Source organism: Cynocephalus volans, chromosome 5 (assembly GCF_027409185.1).
Source record: "Cynocephalus volans isolate mCynVol1 chromosome 5, mCynVol1.pri, whole genome shotgun sequence".
Classification (NCBI taxonomy): domain Eukaryota; kingdom Metazoa; phylum Chordata; class Mammalia; order Dermoptera; family Cynocephalidae; genus Cynocephalus; species Cynocephalus volans.
The window spans coordinates 26,490,431-26,507,108 of NC_084464.1; the positions used below are offsets into that span (position 1 = coordinate 26,490,431).

At 45.8% G+C, this 16,678-nt stretch overlaps 1 protein-coding gene across 1 annotated transcript in view; it reads right to left on the reverse strand.

Annotated features, from left to right (window-relative positions):
• Window positions 1-8,794: 8,794 nt before the first annotated feature.
• GFOD1 (Gfo/Idh/MocA-like oxidoreductase domain containing 1) overlaps window positions 8,795-16,678 on the reverse strand; it is a 103,671-nt gene continuing 95,787 nt past the window's right edge. Inside the window, exon 2 of the mRNA XM_063096319.1 lies at window positions 8,795-15,993. Within this exon, the coding sequence (XP_062952389.1) occupies window positions 15,074-15,993 (920 nt within the window). The 3' untranslated portion in view covers window positions 8,795-15,073. The remainder of the gene's footprint in view (window positions 15,994-16,678) is intronic.

Genomic DNA, 16,678 nt, shown 5'->3' on the forward strand with positions numbered 1-16,678 from the left:
TGTGGCATCTGCACGTCTAAACAAACACTTAGCTTTATCCCTGAGAAACTTCCACCTGGCAGATGGGACTGCAGCCCTGGGATCCAGAATTTAAGTCTCCAGCAGCAAGTGGGAGATAAAAGGTCCTATCCTCGACTAGAACACACCAAGTCCCTTTGAGATAAAAAGTAAGACTATCACTCATGGCCACCTGTACTTAGTCTTCCCGGTGCAAGCTGAGAAAGGGGCTGGAGGGCTTAGATCTCATACAGCTTAGTGGCTGTTGAAGGCTCTTTCCAGGGAGGGATGTCCTCTGATGATAGAAACTGAGTTGGGAGTGGGCAGAAGACTTGAATTGAGACACCAGCAAGTGGAATACAACATCCCAGTGTTTCCATGGTGATCTGGACCACAGCTGGGAAGTCCTGGCTGTGTTCTCTGGCCAAGTTCCTGGGTTCCTTTCTTAGTTTTTCTTTCTGAAGGGATGCCTAGACATTACAGGTTTAGTAGGCTATTTACATAGTATTGTGGCTACAATTTACTATCCTCTATCAGCTTTCTGGTACTATTATTTACCGGTGTGGGTGAGGCTATAGGAGGAAGACGAACACCAAACTATAGGTATATTGTTTTCAGGAAAGAAGAAAATGTTTGTAGGAAAAAAATTAAGCAACAGATTCTGGAAACATTTGACCTATTCACCTGCTCCTTCCTGCAACACTCAGTTTGTTTTTCATGGGCGTCTTTGCATTAGTGGGGTGGGGTGGACAAGCTCCATGAAGATTAATCATGGGCCGATGATTATACAGTGTTTGCAGGGCCAGAAAGAAAAATGAGGAGAAGGAGTTAGTAGGAAGGCAGGCAGCTGGTGGAAGTGAAAGGCACCGGATGTCCATGGACAAGGGAGAGCCAGGTTGAACATGCGAGTCTCCCTCCCGAGAGAGACTGCGAGAGCCCATTGGAACATTTCAGGGCATGGAGGGAGAATACCAACCATTGTAATGGCTTCCTTTTCAGCATCTGTTTGCCTGAGTGCCAACTTCTTTTAAGCTTAACTTGTGTTTGTATATTCTGGAAAAACACAAAATTGACCAGCTCACAATATGTTCTGCCCATCCTGGAGGGAGGAAAAAAAATCAATACTAGCAATTCTATGCTAAAGACAAGTTTAGACCTTTTAAACACTCTTAGCATCAAAGATTTATTTTTCTGCTGAAAAAGACCTTATGAGACCATCCATTGGCTCTTTGACTTGAGGAAATGAAGAAATTATTAATATAATTCCTATTTTACAGATGAGGCAACTGAGGCCTAGAAAGGTGACAGGATTTCATTTTCCCAAAGTCTTGCAGCCCGTGAGGGGGCGGGGCACAGAATTCCAAGCACAAACACCCCCCGCCCCTCCCCCAGCAATGCTGTCCTACGTCTTGTTGCCCCTCTGGCAGGTGAGTGAGCACGACGAATTATAAGGAATAAATTACTTCTGTGCTGGGAGGAGGAAGTGGAGAACAAACATGTGGTTGCTTACAAGGCTGCCAAAATCTGCAAGGAGCACATGGTGAGTGGTTCTCAAACTCCTGTACACTGGAATCACCGAAGAGCTCCAGTTGTGCCTCTAGCAGATGAATTAAACCATAATCTCTAAGGGTGGAGTCAGGGCATCTGTAGTTTATAAAAGCTTCCCAGGTGATGCTAACATGCACCTGGGCTCAAAGCCACCACTCTAGAGGGTGAATCTTAGCAAGGGACAGATAGAGGGCAAAGACTCAGCTACAGCCTCACCTGCAGTGAGCATGCATCAGACTCACCTGGAGGGATGGTGGGGTCCAGTCCCTGCCTTTCTGATTCAGTAGGTCTAGGGTGTGACTGAGGATTTGGATTTCTAAAAAACTCCCCATGTGAGGCTGGTGCCGCTGGGCCAAGGCCACACTTGGAGAACAAGCTGCACTTGTGGGTTCCCAAGCTACAAAGTCTGTTGTAGCCCACAGGGTGAACTTGGTGTGCGCAGGTCAGGGGGAAGGAAGTTCTGATTGAGAATGCCAGCACAAAGATTTCAGGTACTTAATTCTGACTGTGGAGTGTGTGCTCTCTCCCAGGTGTCTCAGAGCCAGAAAAGGTTGCCAGCCAGTGACTCAGAACACAAAAACCAGAACTGAGAACTGATTATATTTGTTTCCTTTACTGAAAGTAAAGTCTCTTGAAACTCACACTAAAACTAGTTACTTTTTTGAAAACAGCTCCAAAAGGGCTTTAAATGGCCCGTTATCAACCAAGGCAAGTCAGCAACCAGGAGCAGGACCTTTATCTCAAGAAAACCAGCTTGCCAGGGGATCCAGGCCTGTCTGGGCCTCCACAGGGCTTGTCCCGACTCCTTTACCTCACCTCATAGGGTGAATGCCAGGACTCCAATCACAGGATGAGGTTGGAGAATGGTCTGATCTCAGAGGAAAGACAGCAGAGAAATGAAAACATGTTGCCTATGGCGGCCCCACACTTCTCCCAGTATAACAGCAGGTCTCACCAGGCCCTGGATTCTATTTCTTGAAAATGAACTGTGCCCGGGCCAGGCAAGGCCACAGTGGTTCAAAGGAATGATGTGTGAACAGGTAAGTTTCCAACAATGGGGACAGTGGGATATAGTTCATGAGTGCCTGGACAGACAGTGCTGGTATTGGGGGTAGGGGGGTGGCACTGTGAGCAGCTATAGAGAAGTGGCTATTAGTATCGTGGCTACTATGCAGGAAGGAGAAAACTGAAGAGTCTCAAATCAACTTTGAGGTAAGTCCAGAGCCACGCCTCACCAGGCCCAAGAATACTTGCGTGAAAGGTTGACATGTTGGTGTATGCACTGACATAGCACAACACATGCAGCGTGACAAACACTGGAAAATCACAGATCTCCAACAGCAATCTGACTAGCAGGGACCCTCTGAGAAGACTCAGACAAGCCCACAGAGCCAAGCTACTTGAGTGTGGGGAATACTGAGAGAGATCCCCCCAGATTTTAAGTGATTCCTTAACAGGCAGTGGCAAGCATTTGGGTACTAGGTCACTAAAGCCCCTTTGGCAAGTGAGGGACTCAGTGCCCTGCAGCTGCATGGAGCCAAGGCAGCACCTCTGTGGACTTCTCTATGTGACACAGACTGACCGAGGTGCTAGGAGAACCTGCCTGGGGACTAAAGGTTTTACCAGGATGTCCTCTGCACCAGCTTATATTCCCTCAGATCTGAACTGCTCCACAATCAGTCCATCAGTGGAACTACACTAAAAAGTACAGATAACACCATGTGGCACTGAATTTCAGGGGATTTAACTTATCTGAACATATCACTTGTGAAAAGGCTTTTTCTAAGCCCTTTGGCTAGGTCGAGGACGTGGAAATGCCGGTTAAAGAAAGCACCAGGAGGCCCTAACAGGTATGGGGAGGGGGGTTCCACTCAGACTTCTGCTACCGCAGACCTTTTGAGCTGTTGTGACCAGGCTTGAATTGCTTCACAGGCACTGGCCTAATTTCCACAAAGCTCTCAACACGGAGGATGAAAGGCATTCCCGAGCTGAAAAGGCTTCTGTCCTCCTGGAGGACTAGGGCTGTCGGTGACAATAGCTGCCGACTTCTGACAGGCTTAGGAAAGAGCCCTTTCCTGCCCCTACAACTCTACGTTAACAGCCCGCCCGTGGAAAGGAGAGAATTTGTTTCCCTAAAGAAATACAACTCGTCTTTTTGCTTTTAGATTCTCCAGAAAGAGAGGGCTCAGGGTGGTGGCAAAATGAGAGGAGGCGTCCCCAAAACGCCAGGTGGTGACCTCACCAGGGCCAAGAGAGGGCACTGCAGCTCAATTACCTGGGAGCTTTAAAACAATTTTTTAATTGTAATAAAATATACGTAACATAAAATTTACCATTTAGCCATTTTCAGTGTACAGTTCAGTGGTGTTCATTATACTAACATGATTGTGTAACCATGACCGTATCTACCCATCTCCAAAACCTTAAAATTTTTTAATTAGAATTTTTACTGCAGATTTATTTTAATAAAGCCATTAAAAAGAATGAGGACACTCTTATTTGCTGATGAAGAAAGATGTTAAAAATATTTATTAAGAGAGAAAGATCAAGCCACAGAGCAGTGTGTATAGTATATATGATGTGCGTGTACATGCTTGGACAACTTAAGAGAATGTAAATCATTGATGGGGATTACCTCCAGAAATTGAAAATGAGGATCTGGGATGGAGAGCATTTTAACTTCAATTGTATACATTTTGGTACAGTTTGGGCTTTTTAATACATGCTCATAGTGTTCATATTTTTAAATATTCTGCCTGAAAATGGATTCAGATGATGTGGTGTGGTGCCTAGAACCTACTTATATTGAGAAGACTGTGTGATACTGATACACAGCCGTGGGAAACACAGTTTTGGAGCAAGATCCTCTTGCAGATGAGGTTCAAACACCCAGAGGGGTCTTTGGATGTCAGAGTATCTATTTTTAACTAACTGTGTCATGATTCAAATCATATACAATGAGCTTGGGGAAAAAATCTGTAGTTGGAAATAAGGATCAAGCTAAGACTATTTCTGCTATACACAGGGGTTCTTAACTTTGGGGGGGCAATGTTCACCTTAGGCAAACATGGTGGAGCTAATGGCCAATTCTGAGAATAATGGTACCTCCTGTAAGGTTTTTAAATGTGAAAAATAATATACATATGATAACAAAGTAACAAATTATATTGACATATAGTTACCCCCCAATTTTAAAATTATTGATAGAGCAGTGGATGGGCTTTTAATTAAAGTATTAAATAACAAGATCTGGTTGTGGTCTAGCAATTTCCATAATTTCAGAGAAGTGCTGAGTGTAAATGCTCTTTCAAGATATCTGCAAAACCAATGATGAGATCTGAAAATATACGTAACTGCTGTAGGTGATGAAGTCACACATGCTGCTAATACAATTGTGATTTGTTGTCATAATTGAAAGGAATGTTAAATTTCACTCAGAGTTATTGAAAATCAAGATGTACTTTTTTCCCATCTAAGTTCAGAGACCTGCCTGAATTCATACTCCAGGTCGGCAACCACTGGCCTAACTGAAGGACGAAGGAAAGAGGACACTGGACGGGGTGGGAATAAGAGCAGACTGGGAACAACGCCTCTGCCTTGGCTTCCCCACGCAAGGACGAGGAAGCAGGTCAATACATTGGGTGACCAGGAAAACAGGCAGAAGGCTTTCTTCAGATGGCCTCAGTTTAAATGGATGAGGTCATTGTAAGCAAGTAAGGGAGAAGCCCAGATGTCACAGGCAACCTAACGAGAGAAGATCCAGAACGGACCTGAGGACTGATCCACGGACTAGATGGAGATGATGAATGTCTACTTCTGCTGGTCAGGCCTGCTCACCTGAGAGTTTTCTCTGGAAATGCTCTGCTGCAGGAGGAGAAAGCAGAATGGAGTGACAGCCTAGCAGGCAGGTTTTCTGAAAGCTGAGGAGGGACGAGAGGCCCTTTGTGTGCAAAGAACAACTAAATGGCAGATTCTTGCAGAGACGGTGTGTCCAAGGGGCCCAGGAGGGGCCCAATGGACAGGGTGAAATTGGCAGACGTTGAATCCTTGAAGACTTCAGGTTTTGAGATTTGCAAATAGGTAAAGCAACAAGAAAGGAAGAGGAGATCCAAGGTGCACTTGAAGTCTTAGGGACGGTGCTCATTTAACACAGTGGCTGGCACTGAAAAGCTCCCAGCAAATGCCGATGGTTTGATACCTTTGCGCAGCCCTAGAAGCGAATCAGCCAGACTTTGTGAAGTTCCTGTAAGAATTCCTCGCTCATTCCTTCTCATCTGCCATCCTCTCCTCACACAAGCTGTTCTCAGAGCGAGGCCTGGCAGCCACAGAGCAAGCATGTTTCAGACGTCTCATGCACCACTTACTCATCTTTGCAACCTTCCGTATCTCTGGCCTTTCATCTCTCTTCCCCTTCATCTATTTTTACCCTTGGCATACACTGCCACTTTTGCTCCTGTCCTCTCCTCCCCTTGCTGTCCTGTTACTGCCAGCTCCTTCCTCTCTCTTCTCTGCCCCCACTTCCCTTCCTCCTGCTTCTCCAGTGATAGGTAGTTTTAGCATGTCACAGCCAGATTCACACACAGCTGCTCTTCACAAGCTAGCTCTGTCTTTTGCTTCATGGCAGAAACCTAAATGTGAAGTCCAGATCCCTTAGCCTGGCACAGTGAAGAGTCAGCTCATCTGTTAGCTACCACACCCCAGACGAGCAGCCTCGGAAAGCCTAGAAAGGAGGCGGGGGCCTGGCCTTGCTCCCTGCCCTGGCGTCTCACTAGCTACTGTGCCTGTTTGGTCTTTGTTCCTGAGGAGGCTGGAGAGATTCACCATTCCCAAGGGAGCCTCAGACAGTCTTTGTCTGACTTAGACCTGATTTAGACCCTTTACTTCTATCTAAAAGGGAGTTAGTGACTTGGGAGAGTTCAAGACTCAGCCTGAACCTGTGGGCTTCGTGCATATGGTCTGTACATCGCTGCCTTCTGAGAGTTCCTCCTTCCCAAGGCACTGATAGCCAGTGATGAATGGGTCAGAGACATGAACATTGCAGATTGTTATTCTAGAATTGAGCCCCATCAATGACCAAGAAGTGAGTTAATCCATAATTGCCCAAGAAGGTTTCCTAAAAGTTATTTAGCTCTTCGTTTTCACTCTTGGCTGAAGGGAGTTTGGTTAGATCCAAGGTGATCAGAATCTGTATACAATTAGAAGAGAAAAGTGTTGCTCTAAGTGGGATGACATTTTAGAGGAAGTCCAACAACCAGTTTAGATACGGTGGAGTTCATCTTGCAGAGCTGTGGTTGGACCACAGTCATGCTACAGGAACAGTCTAAGCTCAAATCATCTCTCAGCAATTTGCCAAGCAGATGTAGACTCAGAGATAGGAATCAAAAGGAAGCCTGAACTTGAATGAACAAGGCAAAGGATTTTGAATGGTTTCAACTTGCATCAGCTTTTTGTAGCAGTCTTGGCTCAAGTAACATTTCCATCTGGTTGTGACTTGACGCAAACTCTATGAAGTGATAAATCTTTTTCATTTCTGTCATCTAGACTTCTTGGACAACATTCCAACAGGGGCCACTGCTACTGCCAACTGCAGGTAGGGGCTGGGGGCATAAAGCCTAGGAATATCTGCTTAGGCAAGATTAAGGTTAACATGAGTCAATAATGTGGGAGCCTACTACTTAGAATGAGGTGAAGTTAGTCTTGTTTTCATTTCTACACTGATTTCTTTATATTTTGTATACATGTCATCCATTCTCATAATAGTTGTAGCAATCTTTTTTCAGATTGAATCACCCAAAGGACAACATGTGCTAAAAATGCACAAGATAAAAGGAAAAGAAAATGAAGCTGGGAAATGGTTTTGTGTATCTGGGGGTGGGGTGGGCAGACAGACATGAGAGGACACACAGATTTCATCTGACCAGCAAAGGACAGCCTGCCTGAATGACTTGCTATGTAATTGTCTGTTCTTTCTAAGCAACAGTTCAGAGACTATGAAAGCAGCGCTGATCATATCCTGTGATTTAGTAGGAGGCAGGATAATCCTTGGCTTACGAAATAAGAAATGAGCCTAATTTGAGAGAAACCAACATCACAAAGATAATCCAAAAACTGTGAAGGAACAACTAGCCTACCTAGATTGAAAATGTATACAGTCTTCCATGGAGTGTTGGTTCCAGATCACTTTGCTGGGAGAAACTTAGGACTGGATCTGATCACAACTCTTTATATTTGGATGGATGGCACTTTCTGCTTTGACAAAGCACTCTCCCTTACTTCCTTATTTAGAATTGCTCTTACATTTACTATAGAATCATAGGTATGAAAATGTTATGTGTGCACAGTAATAATCTATGTGGGTGCAAGGGTTTGCTACATTTCTATTATCTTAATGGATGGACTGCATTCTGAATGCATTAATATCAGAACCTGCGATAAAGGAGTGAACAGGATTTCAGGTTTTGTAGGATTAGTTCTAATTTTTAACTGTTTAAGTGAAGGGAGAACATGAACCAGGAGAAACACACATGTAAGTGCTAAAAACTCTCTAAGACTCAGCAGAGGGTGGGAAGGAAAGGCCAGCCCCTCCACAAGAGACCCCATGTCATGCAAATTTGAAATTAGGCTGAGCGCAGTCCAAGATTGTTGTCCTTAAACACTGCTAAGAAGTAAGCAAAGATGCTCTTTTAAATAGTCAAGTGAGGGCTGGCCCGTGGCTCACTCGGAAGAGTGCGGTGCTGATAACACCAAGGCCACGGGTTTGGATCCTATATAGGGATGGCCGGTCGGCTCACTGGCTGAGCGTGGTGCTGACAACACCAAGCCAAGGGTTGAGATCCCCTTACCGGTCATCTTTAAAAAATAATAATAAATAAATAAATAAATAAATAGTCAAGTGAACCGGTTAAAAGTATCTTTCGGAGCTTGATGTGAAGTATTAAAATAATACAGAATTCTAAAATTTGCTCCCACAATCTAAAAGCTACACTGTCATCCTGTTGTCTGCCCTAGCTTTTGACACATGCACACGCAGGTACACTCGCGCATGTACACACTCACACGCACACATATCAAGTGGCCTCAGGTAGTTTATCTCCCTTCCATTTCCACATTTCCAAAGTAAAGGTTTGAACCAGATGGCTGTAAAGTTCCTCCAGTTCTCATATTCAGTGATGCTCAGTAAAAAGCAGGTCAGTTGATGTCCACTGTTCAGTTCCACGTGTGCTGACACGTGAACGGCCTCCCCCGATACCCTCTACCTTGGCTGCACCTACTCATGCTTCAAATCAGACAAACTGGTCTGGGGTCTAGATCATGAACACCCGGGTCTAGAAAACAAGAAAAGAGCTGGACTCATATCTTCTTTTAAATCTTTATTTGCCACTTTCATTCTTTTATCCCACCAGTGCAGACTGTGGAGGACAGCTGGAAGCCGCGTTTGGAGCGGCCCACGTGAGCTGGCTGAGTGATGCTGACCGCACAGAGATGATATGGGCATGGGCTCTGGAGCCTGGAACAGCAGACACAGAAGTGCTGCAGAGCCCGGCAGGGAAGGCCACCTCCCAACTCCCACAGTAGTTTGGCCTTTGAAACACTAAGAACAGTTGTATTTATTGTCCTGTTTTTGTTTTTGCTTTTGCTTTAATAATAAAAAAGAAAACCAAAACCTCCTATAATTTATAAGCTATTTTTTGCTATCTACATTATATATAAAATATAGACTCTGTTTACTTTATAGCACACATCTTTTTCCCTTGATAAATAACTCTTTAAAATATCTAGTATACATGCCTTGACATATGTAAGTCTGGTTTTATACATATATATACTCATGTTTGTCAGACAGAATAAATATATACTCAACAATGACAACCAAACAAATGTGGTTTTGGTTTAAAAAAAAAAAAAACCACACACACACACACACACACACACACACACAAATGAAGTACTGTAAAGCACCAGACAGCAAACAGGAAGCCGTAATTACTAGAAACTTCTCCCTCCCCTGGGCAAGGCACAGGGCAGAATACTAAATCCATTTGGATGCCTGAAAGAGAAGGAGGGAAGGAAAGGAATGGGTTGGGTCATGAGCTTTTGTTTCTTAACCTGGGATTAGACTCAGAATCACAAATAAGTCCTCGTGTTTATAAGGAGACACCAACGGGGACTCATTCAACCACTTAGCCCTTGTGGTGGCTGTAGAAGCCGGCAGAGACCTGGATGGGGAAGGAGAGACGGTGACATCGTGACTGCACAGGTATTTTGTAGTCCCTGCCTCCACCTGCCCAGGCAAGCTTTTGATTGCCACACTAAGTATCAAGCCATTGCATACCACGTGGTCTTTATATTACTCTACTCGCTGCTGGTGTAAACAGACAAGAGTGCAACAGATTCGAGGGTATTCAGTAGCGCAACACTTTAGGAGCCTGAATGAGATCCAGACGCTTCGGTGGCCCTCTTGAGGGCCCTAGCAAAGAGACCACTGCGTACGGGAGAAAAAGGACAGGAGGCCACTGCCTTCCACTCCTGATGTGATCTCTCAGATACGGGACTGGCTTCACCTCCGGCGTCCAGTGGGACCACTGAACCCATCACCACTTCAAGAAGCTCAGGAGGTCTTAACTCCTCTTGTGAGAAGTCCTGGAAGCCCCAGTGGGACTGGGCTGTCCCCTGAAACTCGGAGCACACCCCATCTGCAGGCTCCTGTGCCTAGGGTAGGGCAGGCGGGGCAGACGTGCCCGCTGCTGGCATAGACTGAAATCATGCTGCAGATGAACAGTTTCTGTCACCGACATCCTCTCTCTCCTCAAAAGGGAACTGAAATGTGGGGTTCCGATAGATTTTTTTTAACACGCTCCCCAATGTCATGGCCTCTGCTCTGTAAACTCCAGGGCTTTAAATGCCAAAGAAAGTAGGCAGTAGATGGAGCGGGAGTCCTAACCTAGTCAGGGCCTAGATTTGTATCTAGGAGTGGGGTGGGGTGGGGGCAGTGTAAGTAGAACAGCCTTGGGAAATCCCAAAGGTGAACGTCTGAATTTATGTCCCCCGTCCCTGCCAAATAAAATACAGATTAGAGATCATTATTTACGTTACAGTCACAGTGGAAAATTTTAAACAGCTAGTTTTCTGAGTACATTCAAGACTGAGTTTATTACAAAAACAAAACTGATTTACCTGCAACTGCTCAGGGCATACAGTCCAATGCAGGTCTGAGTTCTAATTCCAACTTCTCCACCACTAGCCTCAGGACCTCAGACAAGTCATCTCACCTCTCTGAGCCTCTTCTCTCACCTGAGAGCTCTGAAGGTGCTGTGTGAGGCAGGGTGAGACGTAGGGTCAGAAAACTGGGCTTCTCATCCTGGCTCTACCACTAAAGAAGTGGGTGACCTTAGCCATCACTTACCCTCTCTGGGGTGTAAAATGAAGGGACTGAATCTATTGGACTTGGAAGTCCCTTCAGATGCAACTAGATTTACTTTATCCCCAGAGTATCATTAGCAAAGCTGATTATCCCCCCATAACCACCATAATAAAAGAGATCAGATCAGAAACTCAGTTTAGGATCACAAGTCAAATTCAATAGCTGCAGCTACAAGAAAAGATGAAGAGAGTAAGAGAGAGTGAAGGTATGGATGCACAGCTAACATCTGAGTCACAAACAAATGAACTTTAGAATCCCCACTCCCTGAGAAAAGACACTTTCCTATGTTATACTCAGACCCACAAAGAGCAAAATCCAAGGCTGTCAATAACAGTCAGCTAACATGTTTTGAAAATCCCCAACTCTGAGCTTTGCTGCATCATCTACAATCAAAATCAACTTGGGAAGTCAGCATGAAAAGCCGCTGGGTGATATTTCCATTTTGGAAGGGGAAGAAAAATCGACTACTTCTATTTGCAGCTCTGTAACTAACATTCTGGCAGAACACCAAATGTCACATCCTACGCAACAGGAGGGTGTGTACAGCAGGTGAGTGGAGCTGCAGGTCACAACTGCTGTCACAGGGGCTTGGATCTTTCTTCTTGGATGGCAGAGTAGTGTGGATGAGGGGGAAGATTTTGGATTTGGTGACTCTGCTTCTTCTTAATAGTTGTGTGACTTTGGGCTAGTTACTCTTCCTCTCAGAGCCTCCATTTGCCCATGTGTAAAAAGGGAGTAATGATCCCCAATACTATAAGGTTGTTTTTATGGATTAAATGAGATAGTGTACTTAAAATACTCTGCATGCAGCAGATACATCTTGAAGTCGACCAGTCTTAGAGTTGGCCAAGACTGCCCCTAGGGAGTCCAGTTACACCTGGCACAGTGGTGTCTGCTGCCAGGTAGGATAAGGTGTATCTGAGGTACCCCATGATTCAATTCTCACACTGAAGCAAGAAGTCTTAGAAAAGCTGATAGTGGTTACACTCTCTCTAGAACACGACTCACAGACTCCAAACTTTCCAAATAAGCCCAGGGCACTCCCAAACACTTGTGGATACCAGGTGAGAAGCCTGACCTACGCCCTAGCTCAGAACCTGGAATTTAAGACATTTGCAGAGGCAACTAACAGTGTCCACACAATGATGGGAACAAAACAGGCAACGGGGGACTAAATGTGAAGACTCTAAAGTGCTGCCTCCAGTACAGCAGGCCCTAGAAACACATTCAACAAAGCAGAAAGGGGCTGGGTGATTGCTGGGTCTTAGTCCTAGTTCACTATAAGCAGATGGTACCCAGACCCCAGAGGGTGCACTTAGAGGTGCTGGGCTGAAACAAAGTCCCTCTGCAGAATGTTGTTGAAAGCTTGAGATTTCAGCTTCATTTCGCTGCTCCCAATCAAGTCTTTACACATGTAGGATAAGGGCAAATGGAGCACAAAGTATCTCAAACATATTTGCTGGGATTTTTATATTAAAAAAATGAACTACCTAGGGCTTTTCTTCCTCTCTTTCCTTCATCTACCTACTACATGCACTTCAGAACATGAAATTTGAGTGTATTTATTCAAGTATTTTTTCATGCTTCTTTTAAAGAATATATATTCTTTCTATAGACCCCAGCCTCAAATGAGGATTTTCGTATTAGACACTCAATATTTATCACAGAGCTCAGAGGCCTTTGGGGAGAAAAGGTCTCCCAAGTATGATGGTTAAGTACAGAAAAATAAAATTGAAACCCCAGGAATATTCCTATTTCGATTATAAGTGACTTAGAAAAGAGACCCATAGAGTCATCTAGCTTTTTTCCCCTTTATTCTTAATCACAGCCTTTTCAGCTAGCTAGGAAAAAAAATCTTTCTGCTCAGTTTCCACAAAAACTACTTTTCCAGAGGGCAAATGAGGAGGACGGGAACCAAACAGTCCCCAACATGGCCCTCTGCTCAAACTATTACCAGGAGGCTTCCATTCCAGCAAATCTCCAGTTTTGAGCTGAGAGCTGTGAAAGCTGGTAAGCTGACCCCGAAGTCTGTGGACAGATCGGGGACCATGACGAACCACGGAGAGTTTCGGCTGACTGACCGGGCCAGGTATCAGGAAGGCTCTGGCAAGGGAGGTGATACTTTACAGGCAGGCCACACTTGCTACTCTGTACTAGAAAACGGCCAGTATGCCCTGGGGTTTGTCACAGCCACAGCTGCACCTACGGGTGGCCTAGGGAGGAGAAGGGAAACACAACTGATTGGACTGTTTCTTTTCTGATGTTGCCTATTCATAGGCTGGGGGGTGGACTCTAGGCCCCTTAAATTTCCTTCTAGTTCTACTGCTGGTTATCTGAAAAGAAGCCTAAACCTCGGTTGCAGACCAAAGACACCTGTTAGACTTCTGTGAGCCTGAGAACAGAAGCTCTGCAGACTTACAAGGAACAGTCTCCACATCCATCCTTGACAAAGGTCTTATGTGGGGTGATCGATTTAGAAGAGATAAAAGGATAATTCCAAGTTTTCCAATTGTACTTGGCTTGGTCTTTCAAGACCAGATCTGAATATTTAAGAAATAATTTAGTGACATTTGGTGATAGCAAGCATTTACAAAAGCGTGTGTGTGTGCGTGTGTGCATGTGTGCGTGTGTGCGTGTTAGCGTGTGTGCATGTGTGCATAAGAGAGAGAGAGAGAGAGAAACTGGCTCTCGCCATTCCCTTTTGGCACTGCCAGCTCCGAGCCTGCAGTTCACAGTCTGTACTGAAAGTAGAAGGTGAGAAGACAAGAGAGACAGGAAACCAAGAAAAAAAAATATATGCTTTTTCCAACAGTAGCCATCTCAACACCAAGTATCCTCTCAGAGGGCTCTAAACCCCCATTTTAGAATCACTGAAAATAATGTTCCTTTTGTTTTGTTTCGTTTAATGCCTATTCAGTTTCTTTTCAGGTGTCAGAATCCTGAAAGCAAAAGTCAAAGCTAAGGAAAAGAGCCATGACTCTTTTTTAAGGAAAGAGGATTTTATCTGAGTAGGACTGAAGCTTTTTCTTTTAAATCCACAAAGCTGGGTGAATCTGCTAAAAAGCTCTTTCCCGGCTTGGTAGGAGAGATGGGTGTGAGAGCTCAAAACAGCTCCAGAGCTAGGCTCACTTTACCTTCCGTTTGGGAATTCACACTGCGACACGGAGGCCCCCAGCTGCCCCAGTCCTTGAGGGCAGCATGTGAGTTTGTGGTCAGACCTACACTGCCTGCTGCTTTCTGTCACTGCGCAGAGAGCCACATGGCAGGACCACCTCAACACTTCACTAACAAATCCCTCTTACACTCAATTCCACCCTTACTGGAAATAGTTACAAGGTGGCTGCTTGCAGTTTTTTAATTGTTGACAAGTTCAAAGGGATATTTTCTGCTCTGCCTCACCTTTTTCCATGCAGAATGTGCTCTCTCCTTGTGGCTTAAGGGAACCCTGCTCTGTTGGCTATTCCCGACCCTCCCTTAGCCCACCAGGTGAAGGGTGATGAACCAATTAGAAAAACCAACCTATCAACAGAGCTGTGCACTTTGCTACTAAGTACTTTTCCCCCCAGACACTTTAAGCAGAATAAAAAGTGGCTTTCTGGAATTTGAACTTCCTCACCAGCCCACCCCCACCCATCCCACAGGCTCCACCCCTATCCCACCTCTCCCCAGGCTAATGGGCTTTTGTAGACACATAAAGACGTGCCTTCCCCTGCCACTGAGCTTGCCATCTGATACAGTGCCTTGACCTTGCAGGACCATTTGGCTTGCAAAGAAGGCCAGGTGCTGGGGTGGATGAGATCGAGAGGGAAGGAACCCCTCCATGCTCCTCACAATAAGGGCAGCAGAGGCAGCTAAACCTCCTTTCTCCCATGCAAATACCCAGCAGGCCCTCCTGAATACTGCCAGGATAGGGGCCCAGCCCAACAACAGTCTGCTTTGGGGTCCCTCACTGGGCCAGGGTTCACCTTCCCAAATGCCATGTACTCACACTGCTCTCCACCTCCCCCGCCCCCATGGTCCCCGTGGCCCCCCTATCCCTTAGGCCCTTCCTCCTCTCCGGACCCCATGCACAAGTAAGTGCCAAGTGCTCCAGGTCCCCAGTCCGTGCTAACAGTAGAGGGACATCCTGCTCCGTCGCATGGCCTCGCTGATCAGGTAGGCGGGGCTCAGCTCGGGCTCTTCAGTCATGACGGCGATGTTCTGCCACTCGCCCGTCTGGCTGGACCTCTTGATGGTGTCCACCACGCACAGGGCGTACAGGCAGTCGTCAAAGGTGGCGGCCATGGTGAGGGGCCGCCCGTCCCACGTGCGCCGGTCGTCCTGGTCCTGGAAGGCCTGGCGCACGGCCTGCATCATCTTGATGGTGCCGCGCAGGTAGGGCGAGGGGATGTCGCTGAAGGCCTTCTCGGGCAGCAGGGAGTTGCTCACGGGCGTGGCGTCCTGCAGCAGCAGCTCCTGCTCCGGGGCGCTGTTGCGCTGCCCAAACAGGTCGGTGCCCACGGCCAGCAGGCGCCCGGCCGAGCCTACCACGGTCACATCCTGCTTGAACTCGCCGGGCACGTTGAAGTTGAGAGTGACGGTGCAGCACACCCCGGCCTCCAGCACCATCTGGAAGGTGCAGAAGTCGTCGCTGGTGATCTGGCGGATGCCCTTGATGTGGTCCGTCTGCTTGACGAAGGTCTTGAGCAGCCCGTGCACCTTGACGGCCTTCTGGCCGGTGAGGAAGGTGAGCAGGTCGATGATGTAGGTGCCCACCGAGTGCAGGCCGCCGCCACCCATCAGGTCATCACAGCTCCAGTTGTACTTCTTGCCCAGCAGGCTGCCGCCGTGCACCTGCACCTCGCACACCAGCAGCTCGCCCACGTAACCCTCTTCGATCAGCTGCTTCATGCGCACGAAGGCCGGCAGGAAGCGCAGCACGTTCCCCATGATGCTCATGAGCTTGGGGTAGTAGTGGGCGGCAGACATCATGCGGAAGGCGTCCAGAGGCGTGGCCGTGCGGTCGCAGATGACGTTCTTGCCGATGCCTGCGGGCGGGAGGAAAACAGCAGATCAGCGTGTGGCCTGCAGGGGGCGCTGTGGCCCCCAGAGCGGGAGCCACGCCGAGCGGGAGGAGATCCCTGGAGCGGTTCTTAAAGTCATTCATGACACCTCTTATTTATCCAGAAATTAAGCATTCTATATATTTCCACATTGCTTTAAATATTTAAGTGGAATTACTTAATTTTAATATCGAACTATTGATACATTTAAATATCAAGGTTTATTTTAATATACTTAAGTAGCCTGTATTTAGGAATATTTAAAAATATTTGCCAGAATAGTATAAAATGCTTCATTTGTTATTTTATTTATATAAATCTATAGCTTTTATATAGAAATAGATTTTGCTTTTATACTATTTAAATATAAAATCGTTGTATTAAAGTATACAATATAATTTTTTACATGTAATATAAAATATATTTTGTTAAAATTATCTTATATATAAAATGTTTTGTTTTATTTTATATGTAAAATATAATTTTTATTTTAAAAATATTCTTATTAAAAATATCATATATAGAGAAGAGAATAATGTCTGTATCTGGACAGAACCAGAATACATAAGCTTAACTGTTAGCCAAGGCGAGTCTAAGTGTGAGGAAGAATTTTTTAATGATAGCCTTTGAAGATCTAAGCTTTTGGTGCCTCTCCCCATCTCCCCCTCAC